A 21,083-nucleotide genomic window follows, 5' to 3' on the forward strand; every position below is an offset into this window, starting at 1 on the left:
AAAGAATTATCATCGTCTTGCGCGAAAATTAAGCATAAGATAACGAACAATTTTAGGTCGATAATTTTCTTATACTTTATAAGTTTTATTACACAATAGACACCTTTAAAATTATCTTGTTTTTATATTACCCTCACTTAAGATATTCATTACTATTTTTTAGTCTCTTGGAAATTTACGCTAAAATATTTTTTTCTTGCTCATTGTCAGTTGTTCTTTTACGCACAATAAGAGTCGAATAGTAAGAAACGTAACATATGTTCACAAACAGTTTAAGTTTTTGTGTTATTTGGATTGGACTTTATGTACTGCTGCCTTGGATGATTTTAATTTATGTTTCAGTAAATAGCATTTAATATTTTATTTGTTTTTATGCAGCCTTCTCTTTTTTTTATTTAAATTTCTTTCAATTGTATTTTTTGTACCCACATTTTGAGCGTCGAAATAAAATGACGTTACGGCAGTTACACTTTCACCTTTGTAATTCATGTATTTCTATTCAATTTCCTTTGTAATTCATGCATTTCTATTGAATTACCACTCTCTTTCTCCAACAGGCATCATATCATGCTCAAATGTTATAATACAAAGGTGTGTTCGCGCTTACTCGCGTCTAAATATCAAAATTATTTGTTAGTTAACCGGCGAGCTTATCCAAGTTAAAACTGACATGGGCGTTAACATGTTCTTTAACTTCTTTTTATTTTAAAATTGTTTCATAGCTACTACGGAAGAAAAAATTTATGTTGACCATGATAATTTCTTGTCCAGTAAACTGTTAAATTTCCCTTTTCTCTCCTTTAAACCCCTAAAAATAACATTTCTATTTACAAAAGCATTTAATGCTACTAAAAATTTATTTCAGGAGCTTCCAGCATCAGTACAACGCCGCTTATCACAACCACCGCCACAAATGTGACAAAAAAAATTCTGTCGAGTATGTTAACCACTTCTGTCCAATCATCCTCAATTTGTTTTGAGCACGAATCTTCCTTTAAAATGTTTTTGATAGATTTAAGGTAGTTTAGGACTTTCTGCTGAAAGACTGTATTGGATGTTTTTAACACTTTTGTCATTAAATCTTTAATTTCGCCAATTTCTTTCATTTTTCCTTCCATTAGATCTTCTTCATTGAAGGTATTATCTGCAAACGCGTCGTTCTCGGCTGAAAAATACATCTCGTTGACTTTCGTTGTGTTTTTATTGCAAAAAACATACTTAGATATTTTCCCCAGCAGTAGATTTTTGATTAGTTTCGGTACGGGTACCTTTCGATTAGCCAATGGAATAACTACGGAATTGACAATCAACGCTAATGCAATTTCACTGATCATTACTGTGTAGAATCTAAAAAAAAAATGAGTTAAAACTTTTATGACACTACTTAGTTACACAAAGATCTTAGCTGATTAAGTTGGAACTACGTGTTCCTGGCGACTGATGTAAATGACATGGAACTTTATGCGAAGTAAATTAAAAATTGCATTTAATCAACATGCCCTTTTGCTTAAAGACGAATTAAAGGTTGTTCATGTCCTTAGTTAAGTCCTGATACTACGATTGATAAACGAATGTGAACAATTTTTTTGGAAAGTAAGAAAACATGACTGCGAAAATGGATTGGTCAATTCAGAAGATATTTCGAAACAAGTGTACATCGATGTTACGAAAGGCAAGTTCTGTAGTTGCGTCAGAAATTTGATTTTAACAAAACACTTCAACAGCTCTGTGCCGTTTGTAGAATGGCCGATTGATGAATTACCTTAAAAACTGTGTGTATGCCGTATGTGAACTGTGTAGTTCTCTCGTATTGGTAAAGTACTAAAGGAAAAGGCTTCATTGTTCAGGAATTTTGGTCGGAGTAAGCAGGTATGTGTCGTAAGTATTTATTTAGAAGCATAGGAATTATAAAATATCATAAGGCAACCGGCCTAGACGGCTTGGATTCTGAATGATAAATGATTATAAATCTAAAAATCTAGTGCAAAAACCAGCTGCGATAATTTTCATCCTATTTATGCACTTACAATTATGTCCAAAATCCTCGAAAAAAGCAGTCCATCAACAAGTGACAGAACAATTAAATCTAACAACTTATTACCAGCCGTCAAGCAAAGCAAAAACGTAGTACCGAACTAGCAGCTACATTTTTTATCAACCACCGTACGTTGACATTTGATGTGATATGACATTCAGCTTTGTTGGACAAAACACCATCATATGGAATCAATAAAAATGAGCTTAAATAGTTCAGCGGCTATTTATTTGGTCGATATCAAGTAGTAGAATATGATGAGAGTTATCAATTGAAGAAGGAATTACTTGTGATGTTCCACAAGGTTCCATACTTGGACCGCTAATGTTTTCGATATTCTTTAACGATCTTGAAGAACAACTTGAAAATTAAGAAATTTTTATGTTTGCTGACGAAATTGTTCTTTATTTTGGAGTAAATAATATCAGCACGATTATCTTTCTGGAGATAAACTATATATTATTTTAAGAACTGTATCCTGTAAAAACATTTTAAAAAATATTTAAAACAAATAAATCTGCCAAGGTGTTAAAGCCACAACCTTAGAAAACATTTAACATCCTACTAAACAGCCCTATTGGATAGGGCTGACATTTAAGTCATAACTATGACTGTTTCGGGTTTTAAACAACTTTCTGCTCTGGCACCAATGCCTCCATTATCAATTTACAAACCGTTCCCAAGTTATTTGCAAACATATACCATGGTGTAATATATATCAACGACGTTTGTTGTTAAATCAGTAACAAATAAGGTATTCCCTTGCCTACGCCGAGTGTAAGTAAGTAAGTAAGTAAGACAGTAACGGAAAGTTTTATGTCCTTTGGAATTCCATCTTAATGACTGGCTCTTCCTCTTCTCCGACTGTAAAGTAACATTACCGCTAGAAACACGTATACATTGCTGTAACTTGCTTCCCTGCCACACAAGCCGATTATCGGTCAGTAGATGGCACCAAATAGGATGACAACACTAATTTAAAGTGCGCCGGATTGCAGACTCGACCTGAAAACCTTATAATGACGAGTCGAACGCGTTAACACTACACCATCTCTGAGTGTATTCTTAACCCATACAATAAAATCGCATAAAAGTATATATTTACGGAAAGTCTAGTGAATTTCCTATCTGATGAAGACAGTTTTACTGTTGCTGCTATATTTGAAAACAGACACCTTTTTGGGGACTGAATAACGTAAAAAGAATATTTTTCTGCATTTGTTATTTACACATTGTCTATATTAGCGCGAGATGTTTTATTGTGTTTTTGTCTCCTGGGTATAGTGTATTTATCGTGTTTTGTGTGCGTAAGTTTCTGTTCGTTAGTGTGTAAAGTATCCTTGCCGTGTGTGAGTACGCATAGGTAAAGTTTGGGGAATTTTGTGTTTCAGTATGTATATGCTTTTCTTGCGTTTGTTATTTATGTAGAATGTATTAGCTGTTCGGTATAGGGCTTCAGAATTAGTTTTGTTTTTGTCATTTTTTTATATACTTGCTTATTTCTGTTGTTTTATTACAAGCATGTAACTTAGTTTTTGTTTTCTTTGTAACGCCAATTGTGAAAGAAAAGTTAAAGTAAGCCCATTGCCAACAACTTACCAGTAGCGAACTGGTAAGTTGCGGTAACACATACACTTCAATGATTTTTAAACTCCCTCACCTTTGAGCCGAAGATATAAGGGTACCTGTTTTTCGTCCCATTCCGTTTTCATATAAACACCACTTCAGGTTAGTTTCGCTCTTTAATCGATATTTTTGGACTATTTTTCTGCTAGCACAACACAAAAAAAACTAAATCGCGAAAATAAATTCCGCAAAATCGCTTTCGGAGAAAACTTCATAATCCTTATGATTTAATCAGCACTTACCTGACAATAATCGGTATACTTTCTGAACTCGGTGGAATTGAATCCGATACCATTAAAACATACACAGACAAGGATAGAAAAGTTGTGATGATAAGACCAGTTCTTTCACCGGACAATGGTGGTAAAAGGAAAGAGAAGCAGGCCAACACAGCAATGAGCACTCCAGGTATTATCAGATTGTAGAAGTAGAATTTTACTCTTCGATGCAATCGAACCGTGTAAGTGATTGTAACGTATGGATTTGGACAGCAAACATATGTTGCCGATACTCTGTTTGCCTCTAGACCTATAAAATACGATTTTTTTCTTATAATTTCCTATGACTTGTTACTACATGCAACTCTCTTTCACATTGTTCTTTTTGTGAATATGCGTCAAAATAAAATCTAAATACCGTCTATCTTAAATTCTCCACTTTTTGAGAACGTGCTAAGATCGCCTGTTGGATTTCGGTTGTATACATCCAAAGCAAGACCGTCGTACGCCCACGAACCAAACTTAAGTGGGCAGTACTGTACGTCAAATGGGAAATAAGTCATTGACAATTTACATTCGCTCCTAAAGGATAAACGAATATAGATATGAGTTATACTTTGAAAGCACGAAGTTGTTGTGCGTAGTCGTGTTGTTTATAGCTACAAATGCGTATCTTAGGTTCAAGCGTTGGCTTTTTTAAAACGTCTTTTGATAGACTACTTATGAATATTTAACTTTATCCCAAAACTACAAATATCGATATCTACCTGCTGAATTTTTAAAACATCGACAAAAAATGCCAAAATATGAAAGAAAAATAAAGTTAATTGTGTATAAAAGAGCTTGAAAGGTTGTCTAGGAATTTGAATATTTTTTTTCAAAATTCTTGATTGGTTCTTTAGAATTTGGACTCAGAAGACTTACTTATTATGCATGATGTCATGAACTATCTCTGCGAGGGTGTTATGTTTAACATTTTTAACACAAGCCATATAGAGTTAAAAATGTTTTCTGGCCGTTCACTTTGACGCGTTTTGAATATTTTACATAAATTTGAATATTTAGTTACCATAATTATGCTCATGCTAGTTCATGACGCCATAATTTCGCATAATTAGCACAACTTTTAATACAAATATCTCGAGAACGGATAAAGATTTTTCAAAAAAAATTTTTGCAGGAGGTAACCTTTGCAAAGATTCAGTCCTGCAGAAAATGTTCTAGTTTAAGGTAGCTAGTTACTTGATCTTAATTATCATTGACTTACATCTCAGTAACTCAGTAACTTTAAGAAACAATAGACCTGGTGCTAATGAAGATAGCTATCAAGTGCTAAACCAGAGTAAATGTCACCTTAAAATCATTGGGATTAACCACACAACATCCCCAGTGCTGTATATATTAACTCTTGTTTTTCCAAAATCATCAAAACCTTGGAAACCTCGTTCCGCACTATGGTAAACAAAGAACTAAGTTATCTGTGGGTGTCAACAGGTATTTTAAGTATATGAAAAAACATTTTCAGCAACTTATTTAGAGACTTTTTTGCATAAACAAATGACTTTCTGCACGTCGTCTTGGACATTCAAAATTGTTAAATCATTGTTTACCTGGGTAAGATTATACGGGGCAAGTTTTTGATCTCCATGACAAACTGTACTTTAATTTGCACCATGGAAATTATTTGTTAATTGTCGAATTAATTGACAAGGCAAACTGTGTAATTTTTGATCATTTTTTCCTCATGCAATTGTTTAGCAATTGTCAAAAATTTTGGCAATTGTGAAGATACTGACTGTTGGAGCCCAGAATATCCATTACTGGAAGTTTCTTAAATTTTTTGGAAGCTTCAGCCTCTGGCTTCTGATTAAAGAAGATATGGTCGGGTTTTTTTAAAATTTCTTATTATTTCTTTAATTCCGGCTAGAATGCAGGATGTAAAGGCTTACAGCTGCTCGACTTTTCATGTCAAAGTGATCACGTACCTTACAGTACGTAATGTACTTTGTTAAATGGACAAAGTCTTGCAAAAAATAAAACTGAAAACAGAATAGAGACTGATATGGAAAGTAAAATTGTTGCAAAAAAATTGATGTAGCTTAAAATGTACATACTTATTGTACAAGGTGATATCCGGTTTCCATATTTTGTCTGGACCAACAGCCAAATAGGAAACATTTGACCACTTCGCCGGATCCCAGCGCAGGTACTGATCATTCCAATACTATGACGAAAAGAATTATTTTTCTTGGTGAAAAGATCGGAAATGATTCTAAACACACCTTTATGTTTGAACAGAAAAGATGAGACAAACTACTACTACTTGTCCAGCAAAGTCCAACAAAGAGGAGTGTTATGTGGAATAGGCGGTACAGGGAAAGAGTGATTATTCAGTTCGTTTTACATCAAGAATAGGCCATCCGGACAATAAAACCCATAGTAGGCTAGAGCGCTGAGGAAACCATTTAATTCAGGGGGATCCCTCCCATGCTGGTCGAGATGAAACTGAAGCTCTCGCATCTTAAACAGAAAATTGAATAGCATCCAAGCTTGACCCCAGCTGCTTTTACCATAGCGACAACAAACTTCGCTAGAACTATCAAGAAGCTCAGTCCATTTGAGAAGCTTATAATTTTAGGGACGAGTTTGAATAGCAACGCCTGGCATATTAATAAACACCCTAAAACTAGCATAAACGCAAAATGAATTTATGATAACATCGTCTTGCTTATTATCAGCTCCTTGAAATAAATACATAGTTGTTTCAATGGTGCGCGTAAGTAAAAACAATAAGGCTTCTGACATACATGTCTGATCCATACATTAGTCGTCATTATCTGTTGTTTTTCGTCCTACAAAGGAAACAATAAATACGCAATAAACATTAGGCGTGTTGTAGTTTTTTTAAGTGTCATTTTTTGCTAAATCTATTCCACTATTTTAGCTATAATAAACAGTGATAGCATTCTCAGTTGTTGAATATCAAGATTATTTCTGTCGAGTTAAAGTACCGTAATTATTCTAATTTAGTGCGGCCTCTAATTAGTGCGGATGGCCTTTTTTCCGAAAATTTAACAATTTATTTTTCTCTCATTATTAGTGCGGATGGAGTGTTGGTAATTTTCAATTTTCGTCTTATTTAGTGCGGAAAGGGTAAAAAATTCCTCTAATTAAACTAATCTACTCTGACAAATTCGCCATTGCCGTTAAAAAATGGTGAAAAAACGGTTGGACATGTTCCTAAGTTCCTAAGTGGTAATATATCTCCTCTAATTATTAATGCAGCATGTCCAAAATAATTATTTTTCGGCCTTACTAAATTAGAATAATTACGGTAATTATCAGTAAATCTGATATTTAACAACAGTGTGCAATATCTGTCGCGCTCCTTTACAGTACACATTCATCAATTCGAACGCATAAGTCCGTGTATCGAACAAATTTTTCACTCCCTTAAGTATCTCCTAAAATATATTTTGTGTTGCTTAATTCGGACAGTCTTCTAGGCTAAAAATTGCTCGGTAATTCGAACGTTTTGCGCGCCTACAATCTAAAACTGTAATGAAAATAAAGATCCCTTGCGTTTTCGAACTAACGGATGTGTACTAGAGCCGTATTTTGTTTAAAATGGTTATATCGCAACCCTATTTCGCCCTCTTTCCCCACATTTTTCTACTTTGTGATAACACTTATACAAAAATGCACAGAAGACCGATGCGGGAAATATGTACGTCAGAAAGGAATCCAATGACCGGCGAACCCGTGGATTTTTCTACGGGTTGATGACTAGCTTAGTGTATACCAGAATACTTTTGATTATGAAATTAACATTCAAACAAAGGTTAAATTAGCGTAACGTCTATAATAATGCAAATTTTCTTTCCGACTAGCTAAAAAACAATACTTGCCATATCCAGCATTTGCTTCAAAGCAATATCAAATGTCAGGTTGACTGGTTTAGTAACACTGGAACTAGGACGTGCATCAGGGTGATAATTAGATAACAGATGGTTGATCAACAAACTATCTGGTGATGTGCCAAAACAGCCTGAAGAATAATTGGAGGAAGCGTTAATTTTGATGTATGCGCTTTTAAACGGTGATTCCCAGGGCTTTTTGCCTTTTTGATACAAGAAAAGATAACGTATGAATATCCTAGCATCGTTTCGTTATATGTGAATAATTTTTACACGTCATAAGTAATAAAAGGCCAACAAAGGCGGAACTTCAGCGAACAAACCTCTATTTTACGGAGTAACAGAAAATTTAGTGAATAAAGTGTGCAGGAAAGCCGAAAACATTCCTTATTAGCTTATCTATATTTTATAAACAATTCATATGCAGACAAATTACTTAACTACTGGGCTATTTTCTATGAAGTTTCAATTTAAAGTTTGTGTGTATTTTCGGAGGAAGACTTTCCCCCAAGGTATATTATAATATTTTGTTTAAGAAAACAATCTGTTTTACTGATGCATTTTTCTTCACTTTTTATGCCTCTGTATTATATTATTTTATTTAGAACTATAACTCCACTAGACAATAAGACTAGTGCTCTAGTTGATTGTCTGGTAAAGCGGTTGCGGTGTTTGTGCTCTTTTCCATAATTTAAACTTTCGAGCAGAAGCTGAAAGAAATTTCCTAAGCAAATAATAACGAAATAAGAATATCTAAGAACTAGTCGTTAACCTGTGGAAAAATCCACGGGGTTGCCCGTCCTTTATATATCACATTTCGTGTTTCCGTTATGGGACGCGGTAACCCTTTTGAACAGACAGACGGAATACGGCCATTATAATAGAGACTAAACATTTATTTTATTCAGATAAGTTTAACTCGTTGAACTCCAGCTGCACTGGGCAAACAATAGTCTGAATTTTATTGTCTGATCTTTCTTCGCTCCAGCTGTTTAGAATAATTCAAAAAGTTAAAAAGAGTCGGGATTTATATTCAGGAAGGAGAGATAAGCAACTTTTTTTAATTTGTGGTTTTAGGTTTCGTGTTATGTCTTAAAAATGCATGAACTGGAATTTAAAAAGGATGAAAGGAACAGTTGCGTTATTATATTTATTTGTTACTTTTATTTATGTTAAGACTAAAACCTTACATTGTCTAGTACCCACGCTACCTATAAAAGCACAAAGCATAGGTTTTTTTACAAAGAAGAAGTCGGCATCCGTGTTATTTTTTATGGTTTCTAAGTGAGTTTGACGGACCTTTGGGTATTCCGAATTCGCGATAGTAAAAATCATCTTTTTCAGACATCAATTCATTAAGTATGCAACACAAACATTATCATGGTTCTAATTTTTCGTCCCCTGCCATCATTACTCCTTCTTTCTTCCCTACCATCCTCCTTATACTATGCCCTTTTTATGGACCAAAATCGTTCTTTAGCACCACCCCTCCTTTATTTACTCTCACCTTACTTCTAAGAAGTACTTGAAGCGTTCTTCGGCCCCCTTTTACCCCTTTCCCTAGAAAAGTAAGGTAGGATAATTTTGATTTTATTATTCAATGTCACTTATGGATCAGAAAGCAAAAAGCCACACAAACATCCTTTCTCTGCATACGATCCTCTGAAATACTAACAAAATAATAGATAGAACCAATCCGAAAACATGTTTTAAAATCAGAATTTGATATTGTGTAAAATAAGGATAATTTCAAAAGTTATTTAATTGTTTTTAAGTTACAGTTCGATGGCCTTATATTCTCTTCCGCCTTTCCTGTACCCAAGTAGCTAACCTAATTAAGTACCCCTCCCCATGTTTTAAAACTTTGTTTTAAAAGTGTGTTTGTTATCTTTTGCGTTGCAAATTCAACATTAAGATTTGGCTTGTTACAGTTAAACAAGAAACCTGTTGCAGCAGATAACTTACTTAAATCATGATATTTTTAGTATGTGTTTTAAAGACTTTGTTTTTTTCTTTTTTCTAATAATATTTTCTGAAAACATCAGAATACTCGCGTTAAGTGGAGCTTAAAAAAATCAGTCGAACTCAGCAAATGTTTCAATTGACAAAATCTTGTAAATAGGACTTTGGCAAAAAGATAAGTCCCACTTATCAAGGATCTCACTTAACACAGGTGTGCTGCTTACATTAAAGAAAATAAATTCAAGAAGTGTCTTGCAATGACGGTGTCTCAATCTTATTGCGTCTTAGTGCATTGAAAGATTAAACCCTTTATGAGATGAGATCTAACACGCGCTTTTTGCAATTTCCCGCAGCAACAAAACAGCCGATTTTATGCGCCCTGCATTTTTGTTAACACAAAGAACGGAAATATCTCATGAATTCAAACTTAAATAAGGTAGTCATTCTAGTTATAAAGTTTTTTGGGCCTATCAAACTGGTATATCGTTAGTTTTAAACACCTACCTTTTGCTATGCAACCGATACAGAACAGAACTTGTGAAAAGTGAAACATTCCCAATCTAAACTTCAATCGATGCTTTGAGCTGTTTCTCTGTCTGTTGCCATATGAAGTTTTAAAAAGTGAAAATAGTGAAAGAAAGGGAATATTTAAAGATCGCAACATCACTCTTGAATTGTATAATTAAGAATTATTTCAGTTAAAAAATGGTTATTATTATATTACAACAATGAAACATTAAAATAATTAGACTGTATTTTTCGGCGTCTTTTTTTCTCGTCTTTGAAGAATTTTCGTGTATCAACAAATGTTTTTGTATAAAACAGCAGTTCCTCGTTGCTCTTCCTCGCTGTGATTATTTTACAGCGATACAAAAGAAATCAGCATGTTGTCATAGACTTTTTCAATAACAATAATTTTCCTTTTCTTAGAAACAAAACTAGAATTTTACTTTTCATAAAAAATTAAATAAAATTTCTATTGTAAATGTTGTCTAATTTTTTTAGTACTGCTTGTTAAAGGTCTGAAAAAAGTATTACTTTCATTTATCAACAAAAAGATGTCTTGTCTCTTCTACGCAGCTGGCTCACGCACGAATTTGACACGTGATACGAAGCATCGAAAGCTATATTGCCATAGTTTCGGAGAAGCTTAGAGTTTTCTAGCTATTTCTTTTCTTTACTTTGCTTTTTCTTACTTTATTGTGCTTCCCTTTGCTTTAATTTCTTTACTTTGTTCTTCCTGTCGCTCCTTAACCTTGTCTTACTTTGTCTTGCTTTACTTTGTCTTACTGTACCTTGCTTTACTTTGTCTTACTGTACCTTGCTTTACTTTGTCTTACTGTACCTTGCTTTACTTTGTCTTACTGTACCTTGCTTTACTTTGTCTTACTGTACCTTGCTTTACTTTGTCTTACTGTACCTTGCTTTACTTTGTCTTGCTGTACCTTGCTTTACTTTGTCTTACTGTACCTTGCTTTACTTTGTCTTGCTGTAGCTTGCTTTACTTTGTCTTGCTGTACCTTGCTTTACTTTGTCTTGCTGTACCTTGCTTTACTTTGTCTTACTGTACCTTGCTTTACTTTGTCTTACTGTACCTTGCTTTACTTTGTCTTACTGTACCTTGCTTTACTTTGTCTTACTGTACCTTGCTTTACTTTGTCTTACTGTACCTTGCTTTACTTTGTCTTGCTGTACCTTGCTTTACTTTGTCTTACTGTACCTTGCTTTACTTTGTCTTACTGTACCTTGCTTTACTTTGTCTTGCTGTAGCTTGCTTTACTTTGTCTTGCTGTACCTTGCTTTACTTTGTCTTACTGTACCTTGCTTTACTTTGTCTTACTGTACCTTGCTTTACTTTGTCTTGCTGTAGCTTGCTTTACTTTGTCTTGCTGTAGCTTGCTTTACTTTGTCTTGCTGTAGCTTGCTTTACTTTGTCTTGCTGTACCTTGCTTTACTTTGTCTTACTGTACCTTGCTTTACTTTGTCTTACTGTACCTTGCTTTACTTTGTCTTACTGTACCTTGCTTTACTTTGTCTTGCTGTAGCTTGCTTTACTTTGTCTTACTGTACCTTGCTTTACTTTGTCTTGCTGTAGCTTGCTTTACTTTGTCTTGCTGTAGCTTGCTTTACTTTGTCTTGCTGTAGCTTGCTTTACTTTGTCTTGCTGTACCTTGCTTTACTTTGTCTTACTGTACCTTGCTTTACTTTGTCTTACTGTACCTTGCTTTACTTTGTCTTACTGTACCTTGCTTTACTTTGTCTTGCTGTAGCTTGCTTTACTTTGTCTTGCTGTACCTTGCTTTACTTTGTCTTACTGTACCTTGCTTTACTTTGTCTTACTGTACCTTGCTTTACTTTGTCTTGCTGTAGCTTGCTTTACTTTGTCTTACTGTACCTTGCTTTACTTTGTCTTGCTGTACGTTGCTTTACTTTGTCTTGCTGTACCTTGCTTTACTTTGTCTTGCTGTAGCTTGCTTTACTTTGTCTTGCTGTAGCTTGCTTTACTTTGTCTTGCTTTACCCTATTTTGTCTTGCTTTACTTTGCTTTACTTTGTCTTGCTGTACTATGTCTTGCTGCAGATTTTTTTACTTTGCTTAATTTTGCTTAATATTGCTCTACTTAATTTTATTTTACTTTACTTTGTCTTGCTTAACTTTGTCTTGCTTTGTTTTGCTTTACTTTGTATCGCTTAAGATTGCTTAACTTTCTTTTACTATGCTTTACTTTATTTTGCTTTACTTGATCTTGGTTAAGCATGTTTTACTTTGTCTTGTTTTGTTTTGCTTTACTTTGCTTTACATTATTTCACTTTACTATGCTTTCTCTTGCTTTACGTGTCTTACTTTATTGTGATTCACTTTGCATCATTAACCTTTACTTTTTTTAATTTACTTATTCTTGTTCAAACAGAAGATATGTTAGGAAACATCTATACTACTACCCATGAAATCAAAATAGAATGACGAAATATTGCACAGAATGTTCTCAAACTTGATTTTCAAAGGAAATAGTAATGGTACGATTTTAAAGTTGTTTATAATGTCACAAGAAATAATGCCGACGTCAGTAAGAAATTATTATGCTAATATATTTCCCTTGTCTCATGCTAAAGTTTCTTCTACGAAATAGCTTTAAAAACATCAAATAACGTGAACTCAGGACAGAGAAATTTGGCTCTGTCTAAGTGGCACAAAAATGTCAAAAACATTTCTAGTTTGTGTATATCAATCTACATGCACCACAGATACGAAACGTTTATAATTCATACAATATGTATATGAAAAAATGTGTTTTCCAACTGTTAGATTTTCATGTTTTAATTACTGTATGTCACGTGTGTATCACGTGTTTAAATAATTTCGTTCTTGCAAGTAATCATAGCTAGTTAATTACTTTCCAGCCTAGATTTATTGTATTTGGATTGGTTGTTGGCACATGTGATTTACTATTAAAATCAGATTCCCTGTTCTTGAAAATGTCCTGGACGATATATTTGTACCAATCACAGATTTACATCTGGCGCTTCAAACATCAACACAACACCACTAATTATCACAGCGACTGTAAATGTAATGAAACAAATTCTATCAAGTATGTTAACCACTTCCGTCCAATCATCTTCAATTTGTTTTGAGTGAGAATCTTCTTTTAAAAAGTTTTTAATGGTTTTGAGGTATTTCAAAGTAATTTCTTCAAATTGTGAGTCGTACCTGCTTCTCTTCAATATCTTCGGGATAAAACCATTAATCTCCTTTGCTTTCTTCAATTTCTCTTCAACTATGGCATCATCATCGAATATGCTAAAGGCGTCATTTTCAGCTTCGAAACGCATTTCTTTTGATTCACTATGTTTCTTGTTGCAAAGAACATACTTCGAGATTTTTCCCAGTAGTAGATCTTTAACTAATTTTGGCACGGGTACCTTTCGATCAGCAAGGGGAATGACCATGCAATTGACAACCAATGCCAATGCGATCTCACTTATCATTACCGTGTAAAATCTAAAACGAAGATGATCATTTTATTTTACAACTACTATGCTAGACTAGCGCTAATCAAATCAATGGGCAATAAAATGAAGTATATACTACAAACTGTCTAAGACCACTGACAAATTGTCTTACAATTCTAAGTCATAAGTGATATTAACGTCTGCGTGTGCGCTTTGAAGGTAATTTTGAAATAATGTACCTGTTTCGTCTTAAGCATTGGTATTTAAAATATCCGCCTTTTTAGCATCAGTATAGTCAGTTTCCCATGTTATAAAAATAAATCTCACTTAAAAAGTACATCAACTTAACCCATAGACTGACATAAATTGGATTAGAAGATAAACAACGTTAAACTATACCTTATCGGTTACGGTAACCGTTGTTACTCACCTTACAATAAGTGGTATACTATCTGAGCTGGGTGGAACTGAATCAGACACCATTAACACATACACAGACAAGGAGAGAAAGTTTGTAATAATAAGACCAGTTCTTTCACCAGACAATGGTGGTAAAAGAAAAGAGAAGCAGGACAACACAGCAATGAGCACTCCAGGTATTATCAGATTGTAGAAGTAGAATTTTACTCTTCGATGCAATCGAACTGTATATGTGACAGTGACATATGGATTTGGACAGCAAGCATATTTTGCCGATACTCTTTTAGCTTCTAAACCTGGAAAATCAAATCAAAAATGCAAAATAAAATTAAATTTGCAGTAGTTTTTGCAGGAAATTTACTAAGAGGTCGAGCTTGGCGCTTATTTTTAAACATTAGATAATAAAATGAATGCTACCATGCATTCAATGGTACTATCGATAATGTGTTCATACGAAACAAAAGCTACGTACCGTCTATTTTGAATTCTCCACTTTTGGAAAATGAACTGAGATCTCCGGTTGGGTTTTTGTTATATACATCCAATGCAAGACCGTCATACGCCCACGATCCGAACATAAGTGGACAATGTTGCACATCAAATGGAAAATACGTCATTGTCATTTTGCATTCAGTCCTAAAATGTTATCAAAATAAAAACCACGTTTTAAGGATGCATTGTCTTTTTATACTGAGGCCTTTTTTATTGGGACGAAAAAGCAAACTTGAAAGCGGCCACCCATGTACCCACGTTCATCCTTTACACATTTAGGGATGAACTGCTTGGTTTTGCACATATCGGCGTGGTGCAATTGACAAATATGGAGGCGGTTTTTTAGTTATTTCGCCGAATTCAATATGCCTTGAAAAAGTGTGGTGCTAATGGTTTTTATTTAAAGTCTCAAAAAATAAATTGTTTTAAAAAAGAATGTTAAAAAGCCAAGACGTAATTGCAGTTTTTTCAACTCCTTCGCCTTTCTGCCAAAAAATAAAAAAGCAAAGGATTCTTGGAACGAGGTTGAGGAAATTGATAAAGACAATGAAAAGAATCACATTATCTAGGCACTCGGCACCTACCTTAGAATCATTGGAATTAACCACACAATATCGCCCGTACTGTAGACATTAACTCTTGTCTTTCCAAAATCATCAAAACCTTGAAATTCTCTCTCAGCACTATGATAAAAAAGCAGCCCATTATATGGCAGAAACATAAAAATAATATCTAAGTAATCTTGAAAACAATAATACCTTGTCGCATTTGGTATTTTGAAACAAAATATAAAGCTAAGCAATATACACGTTTTTTTTAAGCAAACGAATTGCAAGGAGGCTGAGATATTTCTTCTGCAAACATAAAATTTGAATATTACAATTAGTGTTTTTTTATTGTCATAAACAACTAAGGCTAAAATTAGAGTTGCTAATAAAAAGGTCAGGTTGCTCAAAATGTACATACTTATTGTACAGTGTGATATCCGGCTTCCATATTTTGTCTGGACCAATAGAGAAGTAAGAAACGTTTGACCATTCTGCAGGATTCCATCTTAAATACTGATCATTCCAATACTAAGGCGATAAGCAGAAAAAAAGATATATTATATTAACTTGCCGCACGCTCTCAGATTTTTTCTTACTTTTTTTGGTGATTACTCCCACTGTTCTTCTCAGGAAGGTTGATATTGTAAGTATCCCTCAACCCACAACTTTTGTATGAAAAAAGACCATCAATCACCATTTGAGATATAGGGACATATTGTTTAAACAGTAATTTCTACAATCAATGTAGCATTTATAGTAGTGTTCATTACCTATTCGCCGTAAGCAAATAATTTAGAAATTGTTTTAAGACTGGTCGGTGTTTCTTAAAAAACTTCACGAGTTCGCCCGTCCCTTTTAAACAGCATTGCGTGCGTCTCGCTACTTACGGGTATTATAATATATACTAGTCGCTAACTTGTGGAAAAATCCACGGGGCCGCCCGTCTTTTATATATCATGTTTCCGTAACAGGACGCACCTTTCGCGGACACAAAGGTTAATTTAAATAAGGATTTATTGTTTAAGAAAGTGATAGATAAGGAGAAGATTAAAAGGTTATTAAAATTCAAGACTGTAGCTAGTTCTTCTAAGGACATGATACATACATGTCTAATCCAGACACTGGTTGTCATTATCTGCTGTTTTTCGTCCTAAAAAAAGGAGATAAAAGACTTAAACACAACTTCATGTTAATTTTATGGCTACTGTTTTGTGGTGGTAGTGTGGCGATACTTTTGTTATCACTGGTGCTTTTCCTTATTGTTGTTTCTTGTTTTCGCTATTAGTGGGATGTTGTTGTTGTTGTTATCGTTAATTCTGTGTGTTCCTGTTGTTTTTTTGTGTTCCTGTTGTTTTTGTGTGTCCCTGTTGTTTTTGTGTGTTCCTGTTGTTTTTATTTCTTTGTTGTTGTTGTTTAACTGTAATACGTACCATATCCAGCATCTGCCTCAAGGCAATGTCAAATGTTAGGTTCACTGGTTTAGTAACACTGGAACTAGGACGTGCATCAGGGTGATAATTAGATAACAGATGGTTCATCAACAAAGTTTCTGGTGATGGATTTGGCGGTGACGGAGTAGCAAGGTGTTCTAGATAAATAATTAATATGTATACACATCTCTATTAAGTTTTGTTAGTTTCTTCTCGTGTCTTTCTTTTTATTTTGGAGTTTGGTTATCCAACATTTTTTATTTCCTAGATTCATGGATAGTTTACGGTCTATATTTCAAGATATTACGGTTGTCATAATGTTGAGGAGGGAGGGCAAAGATATAGGGATGGAGGGAGGAACAGAATTAGGATGATAGGGGGCGATGGAAAAGAAGGGAAAGAGAGAGTGAGTGGATTAAATAATTTGACTGTGTAACACCGATCTTGTGGGAAATAAAAATATTTTGATTCAATATTTTATTCATACGGTTCGAAGAACGTTCCCAGTGCTCGCGTTTTCAGAGATTAACGATCATAATGGTGGATTTGCACTAAAAAGCAAAAAGAAACCGAACGGAACAAGAAAAATACTTAAATTTGATTATCCGCATGAAAAGTTGAATGATTTTAACTTTTAATTTGGATAGGAACAGAAAATTTTATCCACAAATTAGATTCCAGAAATCCGTTTTGATCCGTTCCAATTCATTTTAAGTGGAAATCCACCTTAAATAATGTATTATTTGACTTCAAATTACACATATGGTGACGTTGAAATGACAGCAAAACGAATCCGAACGGAACAAGAAAAATACTTAAATTTGATTATCCGCATGAAAAGTTGAATGATTTCAACTTTTAATTTGGATCGGAACGGAAAATTTTATCAACAAATTAGATTCCAGAAATCCGTTTTGACCCGTTCCAATTCGTTTTAAGTGGAAATCCACCTTAAGTAATGTATTATTTGACTTCAAATATGCACATATGGGGACGTTGAAATGACGTTCTTTGTACAGTTTTTAGTTTGTATGTCACCACGAACTTCTTATCTGTCTATAAGCAATGTCTATAAAACAGAGCTTATACATAGTAGGATTTTTTAGTTCTTCTAAATAAATATCGCAGAAAACTAGTCGTAAAGCCGTAAAAAAATCTTCGCCTGTCAACCAATCTTCCACTCTATGGGGGACCCGGACTGAAGCTGTGCGCAGCCATTTTTGAATACGCAAAATACGACTCTTATTTTGGAGACAACGATTGTATTTAAATGAATTACTTTTAAATAAGGGACAGTTAAAAAAAAAGTTCTTTGCTTGTAATTTAGTATTCATATACATTTATGTATTCAGTATAAAATATCTAGAGTTAGCATTTGCGTAACAACAGAATATTAAATCATGTTTTTAAAAAAAAAACAAATAATATTGATATCTAAGAAGATGAATAAAATCTACAGACTGTTTTTGTATACAAACCGTACAATAATTCCATAACTTGCAAATTCGCCATTTTTTATTACCCGTAAGCCCCATAGTAATGTATTATAAGTACAGTCGACAATCGATATCTCGAACTCTTAGGCGACCGACAAAAAATTTCGAGATATCGAAAGTTCGAGATAAGGGATAGGCGAGATATCGAGCGTCAAAAGGCTTTAAAGTACGAGATAGCGAAATACCCGTACGTGTTTACGAAAGTTTACGCTCTTAATTAGATGGTTAAAACCGAAAAACAGAAGGAACAGAAAAAATACAGAATAAATGAATAATAGTTTGTTTTTGTTACTAAAAGAAAAAGTTTTTCCTTGGTTTTTAACCAAGTGGAAATGGTGTTTTGGGCTCTTTATACTTATTTGCAACAGCTTTATTCGTCGACTCTGTCTGAATTCTTTTACAGCACTTCTCAGCTAACATTTTTACCACAAGCTTTGGCTTGGTAGCCATTATTGAAATGAGGACGGTTTTCAAATTTTTCCTACAAGAGATTGCAATGATTGAAGAGACCGGAAAATAGTTTGAGACAGCGAAATTTCGAGATAACGGGTATTCGAGATATCTAACGTTGACTGTAATACTACCCGGTAGCTCATAAAAAAATCAAAGGTAGCCTTCTCATAGAGGTCTGTTTTAGAGGTAAAATACCACCTTAAATACTACGTCTCCTCTAATTGTAGACCACTTTAAATACTACGTCTCCTCTAATTGTAGACCACTTTGGTTGATTAGGCCAAACACTTAGCAGGTCCGTATTATACTAGAAACAGCATATTTTAAGCCGTTGGTTTGCAGCGTCATTGACTTAAAAGTAGGGGCAGGAGTGAAAGAGCTATCCTGCCTACAGTACAAAAGTATTTTTCAATTGTTAATTCAAAGTAATGGAAATGCTCTTTAAGTTTCTTTATTTCATTTGGCTTAATTCTCATAACTTCTCATAACTCATAGCAACAAGTCCTATTTCTCGCTTTCTTTTTTCCTTTAACATTTGCGTTTGACTTGTGTATCTTCGTGGACCTTTAAAGAGTAAAACAGAAGTCTAGACAATTTGCAACCATAAAAGTCATAACGCAAAGAATTTCAGGTACTAATTGGACAGCCTTAAGTCACTTATTTCCAACATTTCCATGATTACACCTTAACTCTCCACCTTTGCGCAGTCTGAGTAAAATTAAAAACCACTTCTTAATTTTTGTGGGTTGGCTACTTTTAAAAGGTAAATTAACTTTTTTTAGAATAAGGGATGTAAAGATGAACACACAGAGTGGTTCGCAAAAGGTTTCATGGCACTGAGTTATAAAGACTTCTTAAATGATAGAAGGGTTTTATTATTGTGAATGCATCGGGGTCACATATTTTACGAGAATTTATTTTCCAAATACGCCTTTTTCGTAACAAGCAATTGTTAAATAAAAAAAAAGCTTTGGAACAAAAATTGCTTTTTAAAGATGGCGATTTGTACCTTAAAAGTACCAACTACTTAACATTCATCCTTATGTTGTTATTTTTATCGGAATTAATTTTTAAACAATTTATTTTCGCAAATCGAACAAAAACGTTGAAATTTAATTTCGCGAGTAAGCCTTCAACTCGCGAAACTCATAGAAATTTATTCTTGCAAAAATATCTGACAATAGAATATATACACATAATATAATAATATAATATATAATATATACACATAATATCCGCGAATGACACAAGTTTGAACTGATTTTTAAAATTCTAGATTATAGACAGGGTTTCTGACTTAATACTGGCTAGAAGCTTCTTAAGTCATCGAAATCCAATTTTTTGAATCTAAATCAAAGCTAGTAAAATTTGCGGAATAAAGGGTAACCGCCAGAAATAGTGTCAAGTTTGAACTGTCAATTCATAATTAGGTTATCGTTTGTTTGATTGGTTAAAATAAAGTCGGTACTTTTTTTTATCTATTTTTAAGTGCGAAATAGAAAGAAACTTTTTTAATAATTAAAATTGCACTTGAATCTTGAATTGCTAAAAAAGTTTGAATTTTTAATGTTAAACTCTGTTCAAAAAGTAGTAATTTATTTGCTTATTTTTTAATGTATTTTTTTAAGGAAAGTGAGATTCTCATTCCAATAAAGAAATTCGGTATCTAGGTATAAATTTTACTAACAATTGATCGATAATTGACGAATCATATCGCCTTATTCAAATCATTACAGAAACAAGTTTTTAGAATCGGTTAAGGAAGCATCAATCAGATCGCATAATTAGCAACAAAACTGAACATTTCTCTGTGTACGATACTACCATATATTCTAATTAGAATGTAATACAAAAGAGCAAAATTTAAAAAGAAAAATAGAAATAGGATTATTTTTATTCTGAAATATTAAAGAAGGGTTTTCTTACTTAGTTTAAAATTAAAAGCGCTTGAAAAACTAGGCACTCTCAACATTAATTTTTGTCCCAATTAATAGACAACCATGTTGTTTCCACTGTGTTGAGTTTAGATAGTGATTGTACAGTGAGTGGTTGTGGTTGTGGTTGTCCGACAAATGTTTTGGAAATGAGAAAACGATTACTTTTGTTCATCGCATCTTTAAACATGTTTCAACAATTATCTACGTGTAAATAACGGATATTCTGTATTTATATGATAGCTTGAAAATACAAATACAGTTTCTAGAGAAATTGTTTTATTTTAAAAAATAACCCTTCAAAGATTCAAAAGGATTGAAAAACTTGGATTTCTTAAAAGTTTTGACCTGTCAAAATCTTACGTTCTTGGTCGTGATCTTATACAAAATCGCCCCGCTGTAATGACGTCAAGACTTAACGTCATTTCGATCACCTATACTACTCACACTGTCTTGTCAATTTATAAACAATTCTTACCTTTAATAAAAATAATTAAACACAATTGTACAAAAGTTAACATTTTCACTTTTTGTCTGAACAAAGTTTCGCAAATTAAAATTGTGACATTAAGATCATAACTATCGACATATTTAAAAAA

The 21,083-nt window shown here is 33.6% G+C and overlaps 3 protein-coding genes across 5 annotated transcripts in view; 1 reads left to right on the forward strand and 2 right to left on the reverse strand.

Moving 5' to 3' along the window:
- LOC130630351 (potassium voltage-gated channel subfamily C member 1-like) overlaps nucleotides 1–21,083 on the forward strand; it is a 51,292-nt gene that overhangs the window by 9,269 nt on the left and 20,940 nt on the right. The window contains exon 1 of one of the 2 annotated variants that reach the window (XM_057443821.1): nucleotides 3,340–3,425. The exons of the other annotated variant lie outside the window; for it this stretch is intronic. The gene's annotated coding sequence lies outside the window, so the exon portion shown is untranslated. Of the gene's footprint in view, nucleotides 1–3,339; nucleotides 3,426–21,083 lie in introns of those variants that run through there. 2 annotated transcript variants of the gene reach the window in all.
- On the reverse strand, nucleotides 411–11,055 carry LOC130630352 (neuronal acetylcholine receptor subunit alpha-10-like). Its single transcript, XM_057443823.1, has 8 exons — nucleotides 10,263–11,055; nucleotides 7,788–7,927; nucleotides 6,687–6,731; nucleotides 5,994–6,103; nucleotides 5,233–5,331; nucleotides 4,298–4,461; nucleotides 3,904–4,189; nucleotides 411–1,347 (listed from the first exon to the last, which is right to left on the reverse strand). The coding sequence occupies exons 1-8, from the start codon at nucleotides 10,420–10,422 to the stop codon at nucleotides 849–851; spliced, it is 1,503 nt and encodes a 500-aa protein (XP_057299806.1). The 5' UTR covers nucleotides 10,423–11,055; the 3' UTR covers nucleotides 411–848.
- LOC130630354 (neuronal acetylcholine receptor subunit alpha-7-like) lies at nucleotides 12,823–21,050 on the reverse strand. Of its 2 annotated transcripts, XM_057443827.1 has the most exons (8): nucleotides 20,963–21,050; nucleotides 16,602–16,759; nucleotides 16,277–16,321; nucleotides 15,590–15,699; nucleotides 15,208–15,306; nucleotides 14,604–14,767; nucleotides 14,142–14,427; nucleotides 12,823–13,760 (listed from the first exon to the last, which is right to left on the reverse strand). In XM_057443827.1, exons 1-8 carry the CDS (start codon nucleotides 21,003–21,005, stop codon nucleotides 13,262–13,264), a joined length of 1,404 nt encoding a protein of 467 aa, XP_057299810.1. In that variant the 5' UTR covers nucleotides 21,006–21,050; the 3' UTR covers nucleotides 12,823–13,261. The 2 variants fall into 2 exon arrangements, with proteins under 2 accessions (XP_057299810.1, XP_057299811.1); XM_057443828.1 differs by lacking the exon at nucleotides 16,277–16,321.

The sequence above is a fragment of the Hydractinia symbiolongicarpus genome, chromosome 2 (assembly GCF_029227915.1).
Source record: "Hydractinia symbiolongicarpus strain clone_291-10 chromosome 2, HSymV2.1, whole genome shotgun sequence".
NCBI classification, from domain to species: domain Eukaryota; kingdom Metazoa; phylum Cnidaria; class Hydrozoa; order Anthoathecata; family Hydractiniidae; genus Hydractinia; species Hydractinia symbiolongicarpus.